Below are 18,728 nucleotides of genomic sequence, written 5' to 3'. Positions count from 1 at the left end.
TTCTATATACATACGTACCTAGTTATTTAAAGTGATTATTTATGGAAGATAAACTATTCAAAATTCATATAGATTACACAATATTTTGAAGTAATTAAGTAAAATTGAAAGGAGAGAAATATGGGTGTTTTGAGAACGTTCGTGATGGTGCATATATGAAAAATTTGAAGCAATTATTATTAACCTAATTATAATTTCAAATACAAATTTTACTCATTTTAAATATAGATCAAATCTTATTGAAGAATATTTGAGGTGAATAAAAAGAAGGTGGTCCAACCCAAAAATTCTTGATTTCGAAATAATTGCATAAAACTGTAAAAAAAAATGAAGAGCTCAAAGGAAAAGTAGTACAGCTTCAAAAACCGAAAGTTTTAGGTAGATGCATTGTAAATTTTCTTTAATAATTCATCTTTCAAATGTGGTCCCAATTTTTTTTCTAGAACATTTATATAAGATTAATATATAAATGAAAGTTATACAAGTTTAATACTTGTACGTATTTAGTAGGAGGTAAAAAAAGTAACGTTCTGTCAACTTTTCCGATTCTTGGTTTTGATACTAATCAAAATATCATAAATTTATTAATCCATTTAGAAGGATATTATAAATATACCAGTCCATTTTTAAAAAACGCTAAAAATAGGTATCTGAAATTATAGAAATAAATTTTTGATCCGCATCGAATTCTGAGCCTACTTAGTTCGTGTTGGCCATGGAATAAAAGAGACTTTTCTAATTATGGTTGAAAATTATTTTAATATAATATTTTGGGACATTTTTTGCATTTCGGTAAAGAATTCGCCAAAATTCAAACTCATATACTTGTAACACTTTCATTTGATCGTATTTAAAATAGTGATTGTAATAAGATTTTAATTGTGAATGCTCTTCAAAAAATTAATAACGCTCTTTTTCTTAATAATAGTTTCTTTACAAGTTAATCCCTATAAATCGTAGTATGAATTGTAATGTGACTTTTTCGTAGGGTATTTTATAAAGTTTCTATAATAAAAAAAATTCACAAAAAAAAAGGATTTTTTTATCACTCCCCCTCTTTAATACTAAACAATTATAATTACTACGGACTATAAAATAATTTATTACAACAATTTTCATTAAATTTTAAAACGAATGTAAAACGGAGAAAATAAATTAACATTTCTTTGACCGAAATAAAATTCTTTTTATTTATTCATTTTCTAATATTCTCAAAAAAAAACAAAACGGAGAGAGAAAGAGAAAAACTAAATTTAAATAATTTAATTTCAATTTAAAGTTTAGGTAATATTTTTTCCTCTTGAATAGTAATTTTATCTTCTTTTCTCTTTATCCTTTTCTTTCTATTTTACTATCTTTTTACACTATAAACTTTATTTTCAAGTAAGATGAAAAAATGTACTTATTTGATTCAATTTATTACTTCATATTATAAGTTGATTTAGTTCATTTTTGAAAATTGTAAGAGAACAATGGTAAAGAATATTAGTAAAGAACATTATTCTTCTTCGTCACCCCTTAAATAGGACAGAACTTTCCCTTAAATCAAAATCTTTGAAGCTAGTTTTCTCGTTTATATTGTCAAGTATTTTTCTGCGTCTTTTCCATTCTTTCCTATAATTTTTTATTCTTAAACATTTGACGCTTCACAGTAAGAAAATATTAATCACTGATCTTCTCACTCAATACTAATTAAATCTCACTGATACTAATACAATCACTGAATGCTCTCTTAATTGGTTTTTACTCCGTACCGAGTGAGTAAGAAAACAGAATAAAATGTACTCATTCCGTACCGAGTGTTAATAGAAAATGTACTCATTCAAAAACCGTTCAAATTCTCGATTACTTTTCCATCTAAGTTCTTTTCCTTTCTTTCTGATTCTTTTCCTCGGAATTTTAATTTTTAAAATTGGACAAAACGTTTCTTAAAAAACGTGTTTATATTCATTTACACTTTAATTCCTGTTTTTTTTTTATTATTCTTAATAGTATACCAAAAAACAAGCATACCTATGACAACTACAATATCACACCAAAAGTACTTATTTATACATTTGTAAGTACTATTGTATACAATATGTATGAGTATCTTTATATGTAATATACAAAATGAATTATACAATGTAAAAAATGAATAATATTTTCATTTTTTGTTCACAAATTTTTGCAAAAAAAAAAAAAAAAAGAAAATTATTTTAGAAGGGAAGAAAAAACACAAAAACTACTTGATTAAATAACTTAATAAAATTAAGTTGAAAGAAAGAGAAAACAAAGAGAGATATAGTAGAATTTTTTGTATTGTGAGCGAAGGAGAGATAAGAAGGAAAAATGAAAACAGAGCCTAAATGTAGGCCAACTACATTCAGAGGAAAAATAAATTTTAATAAAAATTTTCCCATACTAAAGTGTGTTTAATATTTTAAAATTTTCTTTTTTTAGAAATTTTAACTCTTTTTCGTCTTCCTTTTTTGTTTTCCTTTTTGAGGCTAATGAGTTTTTTATTTCAGTGTTTTTTTTTTAATTTTTCAGTTTTCTACAGAAATTAATGAGTTGAACTTTTATAAAGCATAAATTATTTTTTTCTCTTTCTATTTTATTTTTGTTTTTTATAATTTTGTTGTAAAATCATAATTATTTAATAAACTATTATAAAATGATGTAATCAAAAAATTTTTATAATTTAAAAGGATATTTTTATAGAAAAATATTTGTACCTTTTATAGGAAAAACTTTAATTTTCCGAAAATTTCTGATTGTTTGAAGATTTATTTGTATTAAGAGCTATTTTAAATTATAACTTTAGTTAAATAAATAAAATAAGGTTCATTTAAAATTAAATAAAAAATTTTATATGAAAATTGAAAAAAATATATACATATACATATATATATAAATAAAAGTTAACACATGTGCAAATAGTAAAAGGATCTCACTTTGAGAGTAGCATTTAAAGAAAATAATTGTGTGACGACGGTGAATATTTAAAGTATGGTCAAATACATGTAGGTTTAATTTAATTATAAGCAGTAAACACACGGTAATATCGTGGTTTTTGGAGTGTAACTGATTATGAATTTTTAACACATTACGTCCCGTGTGCACACATTTGTGCTTTTCATTGAACTTCAAGAAAATCCCGTGTGCACACATTTGTGCTTTTCATTGAACTTCAAGAAAATCCCGTGTACACATATATGTGCGTTTTGTTGAATTTGAACTCAAACATCTTTATAAAATAAGAGAAAACGCCTTTATAAGATAAGGAGCGAGGTAACGGTTAATTTCAAATTGTTTTCATCTGTAAAGTTAAATAATTTCGTCTGATCTCAAATTTCTCAAGAACTCTCTCACTTGAGTTCTCATTTGTCCCGTAAGGTCACTCTCTCACATGGGGTTTCATTTGCCCTGTATGATCTTTCTTTGTCTATTCTATAGTCTCCCGTGGTATATTATAGCTTAGCACATTTTTCAAATTTGGTTTAAAAAAAACGTTATTTGCTATATAAGAACGATATATTTTTAATTTGCCCCGGTACCAGAGGAAAGTTTTTTAGAAATAACGCCGGGAGGTAATGTGAAATTGTCTCCATAAGGATTAACTAGCTTGGTAATAATATTGTTTTTCTATAATTCTATTCGAAAACATGGAAAGTTTTATTAATGTCAAAAGAAGGAAGCTGTTAATACTTTCTTAGGTTTTATAAAAAACATCAATTTGATGTTTATATTAAATTTGTTTAGTCTTACCTTTCGTGGGTGAATGACAGTTATTCGAACCTGCTAAACCATTTCAAAAGAATAACATTTTAAAAAAGTAACCTGCAATGAAAACTATGGTATTCTCATATTTTAATCTTCATATGTACAGTTATAGCTCTTTGAATACTTTATCGGAGCTATAAATTTTCCAGTTCCCCCAAAACTATTCCCAAATCTAAATTTTTTAATCTTCATTTTATTAACATCTAATTCACACATTCTTTTCCTCATAAACTTTCCTCATGAACTCAAATATTTAGTAGTAAAATATGTTCATATAAGCAATGTTATTTTACTAATTATTTATAAATAGCCTTAATTTTGCTTGTGTAAAAAAAATTATGGAACATGAATAAATTAAATATTACACAAAATTGGGCGATATTTTAATAATTATTGTCAATTAATTATTTGAATTAATTAATGGTACACGTATGTACGTACATGTGTTTTATTCATGTATCAGTTTAATCTTATTCACTGATTTTTTGCTATTTTGCATAAAATTTGCATAAATCAGTCATGTTGTTTTAGTTTTTACCTCCCATTCAAATTTTATGTTATTTTCGTACTGCCATAGTTTTTGTTGAGTTTATTTCTATAACAAAATTGGAAAATAATAAAATTGTTAAAAAAAATGGTTATCACATTCACTTTATGGTAGTATGAGGTAGCGTTTGAAAGGATTTGAAGATAATCTACAATTTTTATTCAATGACAATAGAAAATGTGTTTTTGTTTTTTGCTGTATGTAGCTAATTTCATAGAATAAGTCCGCAGAAAAACAAAATCATGAGATTAAAATTTTAAAAAATAAAGATTCTACCACTACAAAATTGTTTGTAAAGCGAGACTGTTCGCTTTCTTTAATGGTAAAATGTGAACATACACAATTTATAATTTAAAGTAAATTAACATTAATTTCATACAAGTTTATTTTCTTTACCTGCCTAATTATACAGTAAATTTGCTAATAATAAAAAATTTCAGTTATGTGCCATTAGTTCAATAAAAAATGAATTTTTTTAAAAATTGCAAAAATTTAATCAAAATTTTTAATAAATTCGCTTATTACAACCAACGAACTTATTTTACGGGGCGAGAATAATGTTCATATTGGATATTCTCAAATTCATATGTGCCTTGAACGAGTTCTTACTCTACATGTAATATTGTTAACCCACATAACTGTTAGAAAATAAATATGTACAACATTTTTTTAATAAACTTCAACTGAAAAGAAAATAATTTATTTAAGCTTTTTACTTAATCCTTTTTGCTTTACTTTTTTTTTTTAAATTTTATCTTTCAATTTTACTTTTACAATCATCTTTTGAAAATTTAATATAAATGAATGCATGCATGTACATATGTGAATATAAATATGTGTGTTTTTGTTAGCACTTTCACACTTTAAATGTACAAAATTGTACATCCAAAGTGATTCTTATAATATTCTGACACAACTGAAATCTTACTAAGTTCTTTATTATAGCGTGAAATCTTTACATTCATTTTTTCCTTACACAATATTACTCTAACGTACGAATAGAACAATAATGTTACAAACACCACTATATTGCGCATAAAAACATCATGACGTTATATTATAAAAAAAAGGACATGATGTGAAGAAAAAAAATCCATTTTCTCTTATACTCTTACATTTTATCTCTTTAAATTGTTTTAAATTTTCTATTTTTCTTTTCTTTGGTATTGTGTATCTATATATAGTATATTTTAATGTATATATATTACTTGAATCTCGATGTTAACCATAAGAATCAGCCCATATGAAATGTAGGTATTGTGGCGAGTTTATTTTTATTTTTTGGTTCAAAAACGAAAATACTGTCCATAAATAACACAGTACACTATAATGATAAAAAATATATTGCGTGTTCTATATTCTGACATCGACATGTTCTAAATGTTGCATTCTGTACTATACAAGTACAAATACATAATGAATACACACACTTCATTGTAAAGCTACACATTTAAATTTAAGTTAGGTATAATAGTATACATAGAATGTTGGACTCTTGCATTGCATACAAATATAAATATAATTTGATATAAATGAAAATATAAGTTATGTTTTCTATGCCCAAAGTTACTCTTATTTGAACATTTTCTTACATTATATGAACAGTTTAACTTTTATGCACTATATAAGTGCATAAAACGTATTCAATAGATGTGTATGCGAACCCACTATATGGTTATAACCGATGTTCAACGTTGCATTTTTCAATCTCTTGAACTTGACGTCATCTTTCATACTAATGATATTAATTTCATTTTACTGATTGCAACAACACATTTCATTTATAAATTGGGAAGTAAAAAGGACAAGAAGAAAGGGAGGTAAGTTAGGCTTGAAGGGAGTGAAAAGGACAAAATATTGCAAGAAGCTACTTAACATATCAAAAAAATTTTTGTCATAAGGTCGGTGTAAAGGTAAATTTCCACATTTCATTTACACCACTAATTTTAACCCAATGCGGAAGATTTAATAATAATTAGGTGTAGACACCTACTGCTTACACACATATGTCTTAAATTTTTTTTATTTTAATTGAATAAATCGGATAAAAGAGTTTCCTATTATTATAAAACAAAATCTGTTCGGATAAGAGATAAATCGCTGAAACCGAATATCCCCGCATTTAAACAATTCCTTTTTGTCTGCAAAAGCCACTCAGATATATATTTTTATTGAAAATTTTTAAGTATAAAGCTATAATATTTTAAGAGGGGGGATGGAGACAGATATGAGACAGATTGTGTCCACTAAATTTTTTCGTCAGTTCTTCAACAATGATAAATTAATTTCTGTTAAATATTCCAATGTATGAATGTGAAATATAGTGGAAACGCAATACCTTCCTTTTATACCAAAAAAGGGTTTTTAAAAAAATTGATCAAATAGAGCAATTTTCAATTGTTTAAAATCAAGGCAGAACAAAAGTTTTGTTTTATAAAAAAAGCACCTTCTTTTAAAACGTATAGCTACAAATTATTTTTTTTTATTATTATAATTAATAATTGTCATATTAAAATTTTATAATTCCTTCATACTATTGCGGTGAGAATGTTACTAGAAGAAACTATAACAATTTTATGGAATTTGCCGAAGGGTTAGCTAAGCTTATGGTTTCAACGAAATGAGTGGTGCAAACTGAAGAAATATTTCTATTTCTTAGACTACCTTTTTAATCGAGAAGAGGGAAAGGTCTGAACAACCTTCTCCTAACGAAATTAATTATTTATTAGTTTCTATGTAGCTTGATAAAGGCTCTTGAATTTTAGTTGGAAATGTGATGAAAATAGCCGCTCTTTTCATACTGGATTGTAGAAAATCAATTATTCTAATCAATTATCTTTAATTTATGAGTATTTTTTTTATTATAGTCTTCATTTTAATGATTTTTACTCTCTTTTTGTAATAATAATTACAATAAGATTTATTCACCATGCGTAAATGCAATTTAAAGTTCTTGTTATTTTTCTTAAATTATGACGAGAGGACTTAAAAATCCTTTTTATTTTTTTCTATAATATTTTAATAATATCAAAAAGTACATTTTTACAGATTGTGTTAGGTACTGTCATTTTATTCACTACTAAAAAACACACTCTTTTTTTCAAAAATAAAACGTAAAAGAGAAAACACAATAAAAACATGTAATTTGTAAGTAAGTTGATAGAATCCTTTTTAAACCGAGCTTACTACTCATATATAGTGTATCTAAATATAATATGTTCTCGTCTCGATAGTTTTTATGGACTCTTGATGACCTGATAATGATTATGGTTCACTGTAAGTGAAAAAGTAATCCTATATACTCCAAAAATAACATTTTATGTTTCTGTTAAATGTAGTTGTACATAAATACAGCAGGTATGTCTATGTATATCTACTTATTCTGTATTTTAAATGCATAAATATATATATATATATATGAAAATATTATGGTTCTATGAGTATATCATCCATAGATTTAGTAAATTACTAGAATACGTGTAGGAAATTTCATGGCCTGTGCTTGCATTAAATTTAATGTAAAAAGAACTACTATATGGGAAATGCTGTCACACAAGTCCTTTTGGTTTTTCTATTCGTTCTATTTTTTTTTATTCTTTTCTATTTCATTATTTTTTGTTTTCTTTTATTTTTCTTCTTTTAGGATTTATTCTTGTTTTCTTTAAGTTTTGTTTATTGTTTCCTTTTATTATAACACAATATAAATTTACCCTATAATGAGGAAACAAAAGTATTTCACTTTACTTAAAGTAAAATTCGTAATAAGTAAAAACATAAAAGGCATAATGCAAAAGTCATGAAAATGCTTTATCTCAATAAAAAATATTATGTTTCTTGTAATTTCTGTAATGTAGAAATTAAAAATTGAATAAAACAAAAGAAAAACATAGAAAATGTCTCAAGAAACTTGACATATTCATTTTTGACATCCAATGTGTAAAATTTTGTGATTTGTAATCCTAATGTATGGGTATTAAAATTTTTGACTAAATAAAAAATTTAAAAATGTTTTAATAAAAATTATTTCTTTATGACCAGGAAAAGTACTTAAAATTCTAAAAAATTAAACATTTATTTCGCAATAGAAAATTATGTAATAAAGACGCTGTATGTAATTAATTAGAATTTTAAAAAGTTATTTATTGAAAAAAAATTGCATTAACGAATATTCTAACATGCTACATATTTTACTCCATAAATTAAATCCCCAACAATCACAAAATTTCAATAGTAAAATTTCAAAAGTAGTTGGGTCCAAAAATTTTCGATTTCTAATTAAAGTCTGAACTTTGAATAAATTAAAAATGGGACTGGAAGCTTTTCCTACACTTGTCGTACTTGCTGTCCTTTGTGAGATTTTAAAGTTTTCAAAGAATTGTTGTGAATTTCTGCTAGTATTAATTTTTGGCTGGTATTATACAGCTTTTACGTAACAAAGTGGGGAGATTATTTTTGTAATCTGTAATTTGACATTACTTATTAATTTCATAATAAGTGAATGTAAGTAAGTTCCTTGAAATAAGAATATTTCGTAAAATTATTTTTATTATTTAGACATTAAACTAGTCTCTTAAATATCCTTAACCGTATAGTTGAGTCTTTCATTCAAATCATTTGAATATTAATCCATTATTATTGAATGTAAATAATATTCATTTACTAAATTTCCCATTCCCTCATATTATTTCAATTTTCCAGACTATATAATTATTATTTTTTTCTTTCAGAACGGTAACTGATAAAATTTTGTATTACAAATACACATATACAATACATTCATACACAAATAGTAAAGTAGAAAAGCCAAAAGCTAAATTCAAAACTAATACAATGTAGAGAAATAGAAATTCAGAATGAACAAAAAAAATTAAAATCACTCTACTTAATATAAATTATTAATAACAATGTTACAGAAATTTATAATTATCCTGCTTTTTGGTTTTCTAAGCTTATTCCATAATTAATTTTCAATTACAATTGTAAAACAAAAAAAAAAAAAGAAAAAAACTATGTAGAAAATGGAATAACCATAAAATGAAGTAAAATGGACCATTAAATTTCATTTGTTTTCTCTTATTTTCTGATTATATACCTACCGCCTATTTATTAAATAATACAGTAGGTACCTACTTTTACAATTACAATGTAAAATGTATAGAACAATGTTGATTGTTCAGACATTGTTTTCTATTTTAATGCCATATTTATGTTTTATAGTATTATTATTTTAAATATTATATAGAAATTTAAAATTTGCCTGTTCTTAGACTCGAAAATTACTTCAATCGGTATACATATAATTATATGTGCAATATGTATTTAAAATGCCGGAAGGATATTTTTAATTTTACAATATAACAAAAGCAAAATATAAAATACAATATGAAATTCTTCAGTAGTACAAACTATACAAAAGAAAAACACAATATAAAAGTGAAAAAGAGAAAGCAAATTAAATATAGAACTCTCTCCTTTTATTTTGATGTTACATATATATATATATATATATATAATATTATTCATTATGTTTTAGGTTTTACAATAAAAAGTCTTTCACAGATTTTCAAAATAAGTTTTCATTGTTTTATGGTTCAAGAAAAAAAAACAAATACATACATACACCATTTTAATATTGTAGAGTAAATTGAAAGAGAAAATTCTGGAATAATTTAGCCTTAAATTATCAACTATCAAGATTATAAGATTTAAAAACAGCTCATTTCTTCTGTGTTTTGTTCATATCGCAATAATAAAAAAATTGGATATTTTTAGGAAACTTCTTTTAATCAACACTTGCTTTTCACAGTTATTTAATTCTTTCAACAGGTTTGTCATTATGTTTTCGATTTCTTGTTTTATTTAAAGAACAATTTGCTATTTTTCCTAACGTTTCTTAAATTTAGATTTTAAATTGACTTTAAGTACTTTTAGATATTCCAAAACTAACATGACGAACCAAAAAATTTATTACATATAATTTCTTGAAAGTGTATTTAATTCCCGTGAAATGTAAGTTGCGTTCATAATCTTTTCATCTATTAAAATACACATGTGTATTGGAACACAAGTTAAAATTCTTCCGTTTGTCAAATAAAATTCGCCGAAGAGTCAGAAATATTCTAATGGTTTCATTTTATTTTAATTTAGATATGTAAATAAAAGACAGGTAAAAAATAGCTATTAAGGATGTATAAATTTTTTTTTCTTATTCAAATTCGTTAGCCTGTTGTTTTTCTTCTTAACCTAAAAATTCTTGGCATCCATATATGAATGACTACTTTGAAAAAATTGTCACACCATTTTCTTTTTTATTTAAAATAAAACATAGGTTTGTCATTAGACATTCCCATCTATAAATAAACATAATATGCATTTCTAATGTCAGTATGTGTGTGTGAGCGGTCTGATGTATAACAATATGTTAAGTGCATAAAACAATATAATTGTATTGTATTTGAGTGCAAATGACAGATTTTCCATTTTAATCTCTTTCAATAGAATTTTACTTAAAAGGATAATAAAAATTTTCTTTTTTGTCTTTTGTTTTTATTGTTTTCGTATTTATTGTTTTTTTTTTTTCTTGTGTCTGTTATAGGTGATAATATGGCTGCAATATCTAGGCGGAAAACATCGTCAGCCGATCGAATTTCAACGATATTTAAAAATTTACTGGTTCCATCAGTTTTAGTAAATACTTTAATGTTAAGGTAAGTGTTTAATTATGAATTTGTTGTGAGAGGCTCAGATGTAAAATGGCCTAATCCACATAAATTTTTTACCGAGATAAATGAGATTTAATATTTTATTTACATATAGTTTTATATATTACATTGTTAACAAAAAAAAAAGTAAAATTTTGCGAGTGAGGGTTAGGCCGCTTCGCTTCTGAGCCCCTTATGTTGTGTATTACAAATTGTCTTTATAGTTGTTGCAAATAATATTATTCTAAACTCATTTTGAATATTATGTGCAGCAATAGTATTAGTACAATGAATTAAAATTTTATTTATAAATCTGTGACCTTAAAGCGAATCATCTCAAGTTAAAAAGTCTCCAATAGTCTCCAATTTTAGACTTTAAACATTTTTTTATTCTGTATAATTTCTGTATGAAATAAAATTTAAAACTGGACAAGAATCGACAGAAAGAAAAATAAAAGAGTTTTAAATCGGAATAAAACGTTTTGCTTGTGGGCCACAGAATTATTTAAAAAAAAAAACAATTTTATAGTGTTATCCTTTTTATTTCTCATTTCAGATATTTTATTCTAACCTAGAATTAAATTTAGTTAAATTTAAGTTACATATTATAAATTATTATTAATAAAATTTTATGTATAAATTAAATAAATTAAAACAAAAAAAAAAGAAAAACACAAAAAAAAATAAAATGAAAATCTTATAAAAATAAAACTAGAAAATTAATTAATTTAAAAATTAAATAAAAATAAAGAAAGAAAAAAAAACCATTCACTATAAAATATTACAAAAAAAATATGAGAAAATATTTCGAAAAAAAAAAAATAAAAAAAATTGTAATAGCAAACTGTGCAATATTTTACAAACATGCATAACGTAAAACTTACAAACGCATTATAAAAATATGTACGAATGTTCGAGTGCATATAAGGGAATTAAAAAAAAAAAATTAATATTTTTTTAAATTATGTTTTTTTTTTAATTTTTCTGATTAAATTGAGCGTAAAAAAGTTGTGTTCGTTTAAATACAAAAAATTAAAAAAGGGAAGAGAATGAAAAAACCAAATAATGAGAGCAAAAACAATGTAAAGTGAATATTAAAAAATGAAATTAATTAAAATTAATTTATTTCAAATATTTTCAGAACAAAACTTATTAAAATGAAAAAATAAACAAACAATATAAAATAAGCAACCAAAAAAAAAAAAAAATAATAATTTTTTGTACAAAATAAAAAAAAAATAAGAAAAATTTAAAAAATATTAAAAAAACAAGTGAAGAATTAAGAGATTTAAATTAAAACAAAACTAAAAAAAAAATAAATAAAAATAATTATGATAAATTCAAATCAAATTTATATATGTATGTATTGTATATGAAGAACAAATAAAAATATACACATAAAATATATAAATTATTAAAAATAAATAATAAATTATAAAATATTTTATTAGATATAATTAAAAATTTTGTTAATGTATAATAAATTTTCACAAAAAAACAAAAAAAAAAAATAAAAATAAAAATATAACATAATTATGAATGTTAAATTTTTATTTAAATTAAAAAATATAAAAATTATAGATTTAATATTTAGCAATATATTTGAATTTAAATAAAAAAATTGAAAAAAAAAGAAAAAAATAAATAAATTTTTAATTATAATTGTAGTCATATTTTATAGAGTATAAAAATTAATAATTAATGAAAATATTTAATGATAATAATTTAAAGCAGAGTATCAGAACATGTAAAAAATGGAATTTAAAAAAGATTTTTAGATAAGTATGTATAATACATTTGTTCACACACATTCATATTATATGCTGAGTAATGGTAAGCCTGAATCTATAATCTAAATTTGAATTTTATTCGGAAAATAACAAAAATTAATAATTACAAAACAAATTTTTTGTTCAAAATAATTTCTCAATCTTAAAACGAGCGTAACCAATTTTAATAACTTTATTGAAGAATAACTAATAAATTTACTTGCCTTGAAGCTTGCCTATGGGAAATTTGATTTTTTTGTTGTCTATAAATAATTTAAAGTGTGACTTGTAAGAAGCCATTTGATAAGCAAATCATTTCACGCTTTAGACTTTCTTTTTATTGGACGCTGATATCATCCGATTTGGCATCTTTTGTATTATTTTCTTTTGTGTTAACTGTGACATGTTATTAATTCGTATCGACCAACTTTCAGTTGTATTGTATGTTATGAAATTTATGTTGGCTTTTCATTTTGTTAAATTTTATAAATAATCTTTTATCATATCGAAGGTTACGGATACAACTATTGTATCTCAAAAACATAAGTTTTGAAGAGAGGAAAAACTCATTTTGTTTTATTAAAATATTAGAAATAATTTTCTTAATAGGTCCCGCTAAAAATGTTTTTTTTAACTTTAATTAATTAAACTATTTAAAATTAGAATTTCCGCTTTTAATTACCAAAAATATTAGAATATAGGAAATATTCATATAACCTATAGTAAATAACATTTTTAGTGAACTTATACTAACAATACAAAAACAATGTAAAAACATTTTGCAAAAGCAATGTTTAGAAGAAATTGCTTTACAAACAGCAAAACCAGGAAGATTTAGAAGAAATAGATTTTTTTATGAAAATACTGTAACTCTTTTTAAAAAAAACTTTATTGTTTTGTGATTATTGCTGCAACCTTAGTTAAAACTTATAAATTTTCGAGCATTATAAATGCAAATTAGCAAATACTACAAGTTTTACAATATTATTTTTATTAATGTAAATGACTTTAAAATAATATTCCAGTTACTTTGGTTTTGCTGTTTGATTTGAACAATTTATAACAAATTTTTTTTTTCATGTTTGTGGAATTCCTATTAAATCTAGGTTTACAAAAATTTATAGGAACATGCACATCGTTATAGATCGTTCACAGAAGCAGAGAAAACTTTTATTGTAAATCCACTTAGAATGGAATTCACTTTTTTAGTTGTCGATATTCTTATTAAAGAAATACAATAAAATCTACTGATATTGGTTTTTTGGGAAAAGATTTTCATTTGGAACATAAATGTGATTATTATTATAGTAAGAAAATTACAGTAATAATGGGAGCCAATTTTGTCTCAAAATTCATTTAAACAATTTTGTTTCAGAACTTAAAATGCTGTTGCAAGGACATAAAAACAGTAATTGCATAATTAAAAATTCGAATTATTTCTTTAGTCTTATTTTCCAAATTAAAATATAATTAATTTATTTTATTATAATTAGTACAAAATAATTTCAAGTTATATGAAAAAAGTCACATTAAAAATTAATTCGAAATTTAACTCCTGAATTGATCAAATGCAGTAAAACTGAAAAATTCATATTAGTGGTCCCCGAGCTACCATTATATAAATTTAACTTCAATAATATTTCTAAATTACTTCAAATTCCCTTGTTTCAATGTTATGTCTGCGTCTAAAGTATAATATTTGTCTTATATTAATAAATAGAACTCTTTAACATTTGCAAAATTTTAAGGAAGGGTTTTACTAAATTTTGTTACTTTATTGCTATGTATGTTAAAATTTTTTATTCAAACTGGTTATCCTCTTTTAAGAATTTAAACAGGACTCTGTTAAATGATATGTAATTATTTTGAATTTCTCATATTCAATTCAGAATTGAAAAGTCTTACCATATTATGCATACCTACTAAAAAATTTCAATGTTAAATCTAAAAGGACTAAGAACATAATTTAAGAAAAATTAGAAAAGTTTTCGATACTCTGATTTAAAACTGTAAATAATAAAATAAAATATACAAAATAATATTATAAAAAAAAAACCTAAATTAATATTAAAAAGAAATAAAAAATTGGGAAAAAAAGAGAAAAAAAATATTTTACGAGTATGATTAATCGACACACATACCAACCAAACTAATAAATTAAACAAATGATTGAACAAAAAATATTACAAAATAAAAATTCATAAAAAATAATTTCACATTTCAGAAAATAAATTTTTTGATAGATTTCCGAAAAATTTTGTTAGTTGAAAAATTGATTTACTCATTTTAAATTTATTGTAACCGCAATATTCATAGATTTTATTTGTGCCTTATTAATTTTATTTTTATTTTTTAATGAAAATTCACGGAAAACAGGATATTATAAATTTAAAATAAATCAAAAAAATGTGCGAAATATGAAAATTAAATTAATATACAAAAAAAAACAAAAATTTTTCCGTTATTGGTGTTTTTTTACTGCTCCACAATTTTTTTTTTAATACTTAAAATTCAAGGATGCTGTCAATAAAATTAAATTTAAATATTTTTTTTATCTTTTTTTTTCTAATTATTTTTTTTCATTTCCATTAGAATGATATTGCAAATTTGAACAAAAAAATTGTTTACAATATAGTCGAACCTCCATGTAAAACAGGATGGTTCTACATCCTGCTGATATAGAAGCATCCTGTAGAAAATAACATTTTTGAAAAATTTCTCTTATTATGGACCAGCATAAATTGAGATTAAGTTTTCGTCTTCATAATTATTATAGTGATAGTGACAAGAAATTTCGATCAGCCTGTCGTTATCTGAAAATTTAAAATAAGACTTTAAATAAAAGTGGTATTTGTGAATTGGAACAGAATATGTGTAGGCAAATCAGTAATATCAAAAATGTCAGGGGCAGGTACCCATAATATGGAACGTTAACTGAAATTAAACATTAATTTGCATTTGAAGCAATTTTAGGTGCATTGAAAGCGTTTGAAAACGCTTGTCCATAATCTTATCAATCCTATTAAGGTTTTTTAGTTCTGATTACTACTTATGACAAAGCATAATTTTCATGTGGTTTTTTAAAAAATAAGAATGCACTTTTTAATTAGAATTAATCCCGTACAGTTTTGTTGAAATCTTTAATTGGCAGCAGATTTTCTTTGCTTAAATATGATTGTTGACTAATTTTATATAATAAATTTTAATACCTAGCGTTTTGATTGGAAATTTTTCAAATAAATGACTACTACTTCTAAATTAATAATCAAGGTTATTCCAAGATTACCACATTTGTAATTAAATTTTCATTAAACCGTTTGTTTTGTTGTTATTCAGTTCATAATTAAAATTTTTAAACTCAACATTTGAGTTTTTCTTACTTTTTTCAGTGTTTGTTATAAATTATTATACTTATATTAGAACAATTGCTTAGGCTAAGCATTAATTATCATACAAAGAGTTGAGCTGCAATACTATACTGATTTCTAACTCATATAGGTTCTCAGAGCATCCTTATTTCGAAGTAATGCACTAAGATATTTTAGAAAATTTAGATAAAAATTAGAACAAAAACTTTTTCACTTTATTTTGGTAAATTTTTAAAGTTATTTTTCTAATTCAAAATCTTTTCCAATTAAAAAATTCAACAAAAAAATTTCCCACCCCCATAATTATGCAATTTTTTTGTAAATTTAATTAAGTATTTATAGCTACGATTATAAATATTCCAATAGGTTTTGATAATGTTTTTGATGTTTTGGATTTTAATTCTATCTACAAGAAATGCTTTAAGAAATTTTTATTTAAAAAAAAAAAGAAAGTTATTATGAATTATTCCTCAATTCGAATACAAGAATTAAAATATTTTTCCGTTTTTATAAAATAAATTTAAAAAGCTAAATTATACCTTGATAGCCTTGCGCCTAAAGGCCTTGTCTTGATTTAATTTTCCAATTGAATGAAAGAATTTTGCCTATTCAAAAGAAAAATGAAACAAAAGAATTAATAAATTCTTAAATAAACTAAAAATATCTTTCAAATAATCAAAATGATATTTTAGAATCCAATTTAGAATTTTAAAATTTTGCCATAACTAAAAGCATTTTTCAGTGCACTCACTAAATCAAATATGTTTTTTTTTTGTATTCAGAAGATTTTCTATAAATTGAATAATTTTAATTTCATTCTAACAATATTCAATATAATATTGCTTGAAGTGGAACCACTTTATATTTTCAAATTAGTTTTGTGTTAGAAAGAATTCAAAGAAGTTTTTAAAGAGATTGGCAAAAAATAAACTTTATTGTTTTCTTGTCCATATGAAAAATTTGAAATTTATTTAGCAAAAAAAAAAATTGTTGATATATAAAATCTTCTTTGATTTGAATAAATTTTGAATTTTAAGCGTTTATGAAGAAGGACGTATTAAACTTTGCTGTCGTATGCCATGAAAAATAGTTAAGAATATCATTTAAAAATAGGATACCACCTAATGGGGCGAAGCCTTTAATAAACATTTTTATATATTTTATATATTCGGCAAAATTCTAAAATTATTGAACATACTCTATTAGTTTTGACAAAAAATTGTGAGTTAATTGAGGTTTTTTCTTCTAATTATAAAAGTTTTTTAAATCATCTAAAATGTTGAGTAGGAATTGTTTCAGAAAACCTCCATTTCTCCAGTGGAATTCCAAAATTTATTATTATACTTCTTAGAAAACTGAGTCTATAATATGTCATTTTGCATTTCGTAATTTCAAATACTCTAATCGTAATTTCAGGAAAATCAGACAAAAACTCACATTTAATTTTTCATACCTTATTTGAAAAAACACCAAAAGATGAAAATAAAATGAAGATTTTGATAAATTTTTTATCAAAATAAAACGACGTTTATTCATGCAAACGATTAAAAAAAATCATTCCAGCAATCTAAAAATTAATTAATGTAAAAACAAAAAAGAAAAATCTCGAAATATCTTGAGTTCTATAATGCATAGTAATACAGTTTCAAAATTCAATTTAAGAAAACTTCATGTTAACGTCAAACTTGGAATTAAATTTGAGATTTAAAAACTGCACGCTGCGTTGCAGAACTCAGCATACCACGAAATTCAAAATATGCCAGCTCATTTCTGGACTCATAGTGGATTCAGTACGCTAAAATACTGTGGGAAATGGGAAAAAATTAAATGGGAAACAAAATTTCTTTTGCCACTTCTTGTAAATAACAACAACCAAAATTGTAAATGTTGAAATTTTTATATATACATAAAAAAATTATATATACGTTTGAAAAAACCTTAAACATAATGTAATATTTAATAATTTATATAATAAAAGAAAAATAATTATAAATTACAGTTACATAAAATTTAAAATTATATTCGTACAATTTATCAACATTTCAAATACATTTGCATTTTACGAAACCCAACAAAAAAAAGGATAACAATGTTACAAATAATAAAAAAAAATACTAAAAACAATAAAAGAAATCAATTTGTCGAACGAATTAGAAACCTTACTTCGTGTCACCTATTCGTATATATTGTAAGTCATATAAATAACATTTCATAGGAGAACGGGTTTTGAAAAATTTTTTATAAATAATTTTTTTTTTAATTTTCATTTTGTTTTTTTTTTAACCTTAACTTGTATTTGGAGTTAAAAGGAGGTCGTTAATAATTAACTTGTCTGATTTCAAAATTTTTTAATAAATTTAGCACATACAAAACGATTAAGTTTTTACATAATTAAAAAAAATACAAACAATTTTAATAACTTTGAATACAAGTTCTAAAGAGATGATCCTTATTAGAATAAATAATGGAAATTTCTTCATACAACTGCAGAACGGATGAATGACATAAAGAAAGGAACGAGTTAAAGACAAAAAAATTAACAAATGTTTTTCCTCGAACTGGACTCGAACCAGTGACC

At 23.5% G+C, this 18,728-nt stretch overlaps 1 protein-coding gene across 3 annotated transcripts in view; it reads left to right on the top strand.

Moving 5' to 3' along the window:
* The window catches only part of LOC129610922 (zwei Ig domain protein zig-8), a 94,538-nt gene extending 82,226 nt beyond the window's left edge, over positions 1-12,312 (top strand). Inside the window, exons 6-7 of one of the 3 annotated variants that reach the window (XM_055523741.1) lie at positions 10,908-11,019; positions 11,570-12,312. In XM_055523741.1, the coding sequence (XP_055379716.1) occupies positions 10,908-11,019; positions 11,570-11,588 (131 nt within the window). In that variant the 3' untranslated portion in view covers positions 11,589-12,312. The remainder of the gene's footprint in view (positions 1-10,907; positions 11,020-11,569) is intronic. The other 2 variants (XM_055523742.1, XM_055523740.1) reach the window with 2 other exon arrangements.
* Positions 12,313-18,728: the final 6,416 nt, after the last annotated feature.

The sequence above is a fragment of the Condylostylus longicornis genome, unplaced genomic scaffold (assembly GCF_029603195.1).
Source record: "Condylostylus longicornis isolate FDR11 unplaced genomic scaffold, ASM2960319v2 ptg000048l, whole genome shotgun sequence".
Classification (NCBI taxonomy): Eukaryota; Metazoa; Arthropoda; class Insecta; order Diptera; family Dolichopodidae; genus Condylostylus; species Condylostylus longicornis.
The sequence above is the reverse complement of the archived record's forward strand: the minus strand, read 5'-3'. Positions and strand labels throughout refer to the sequence as shown.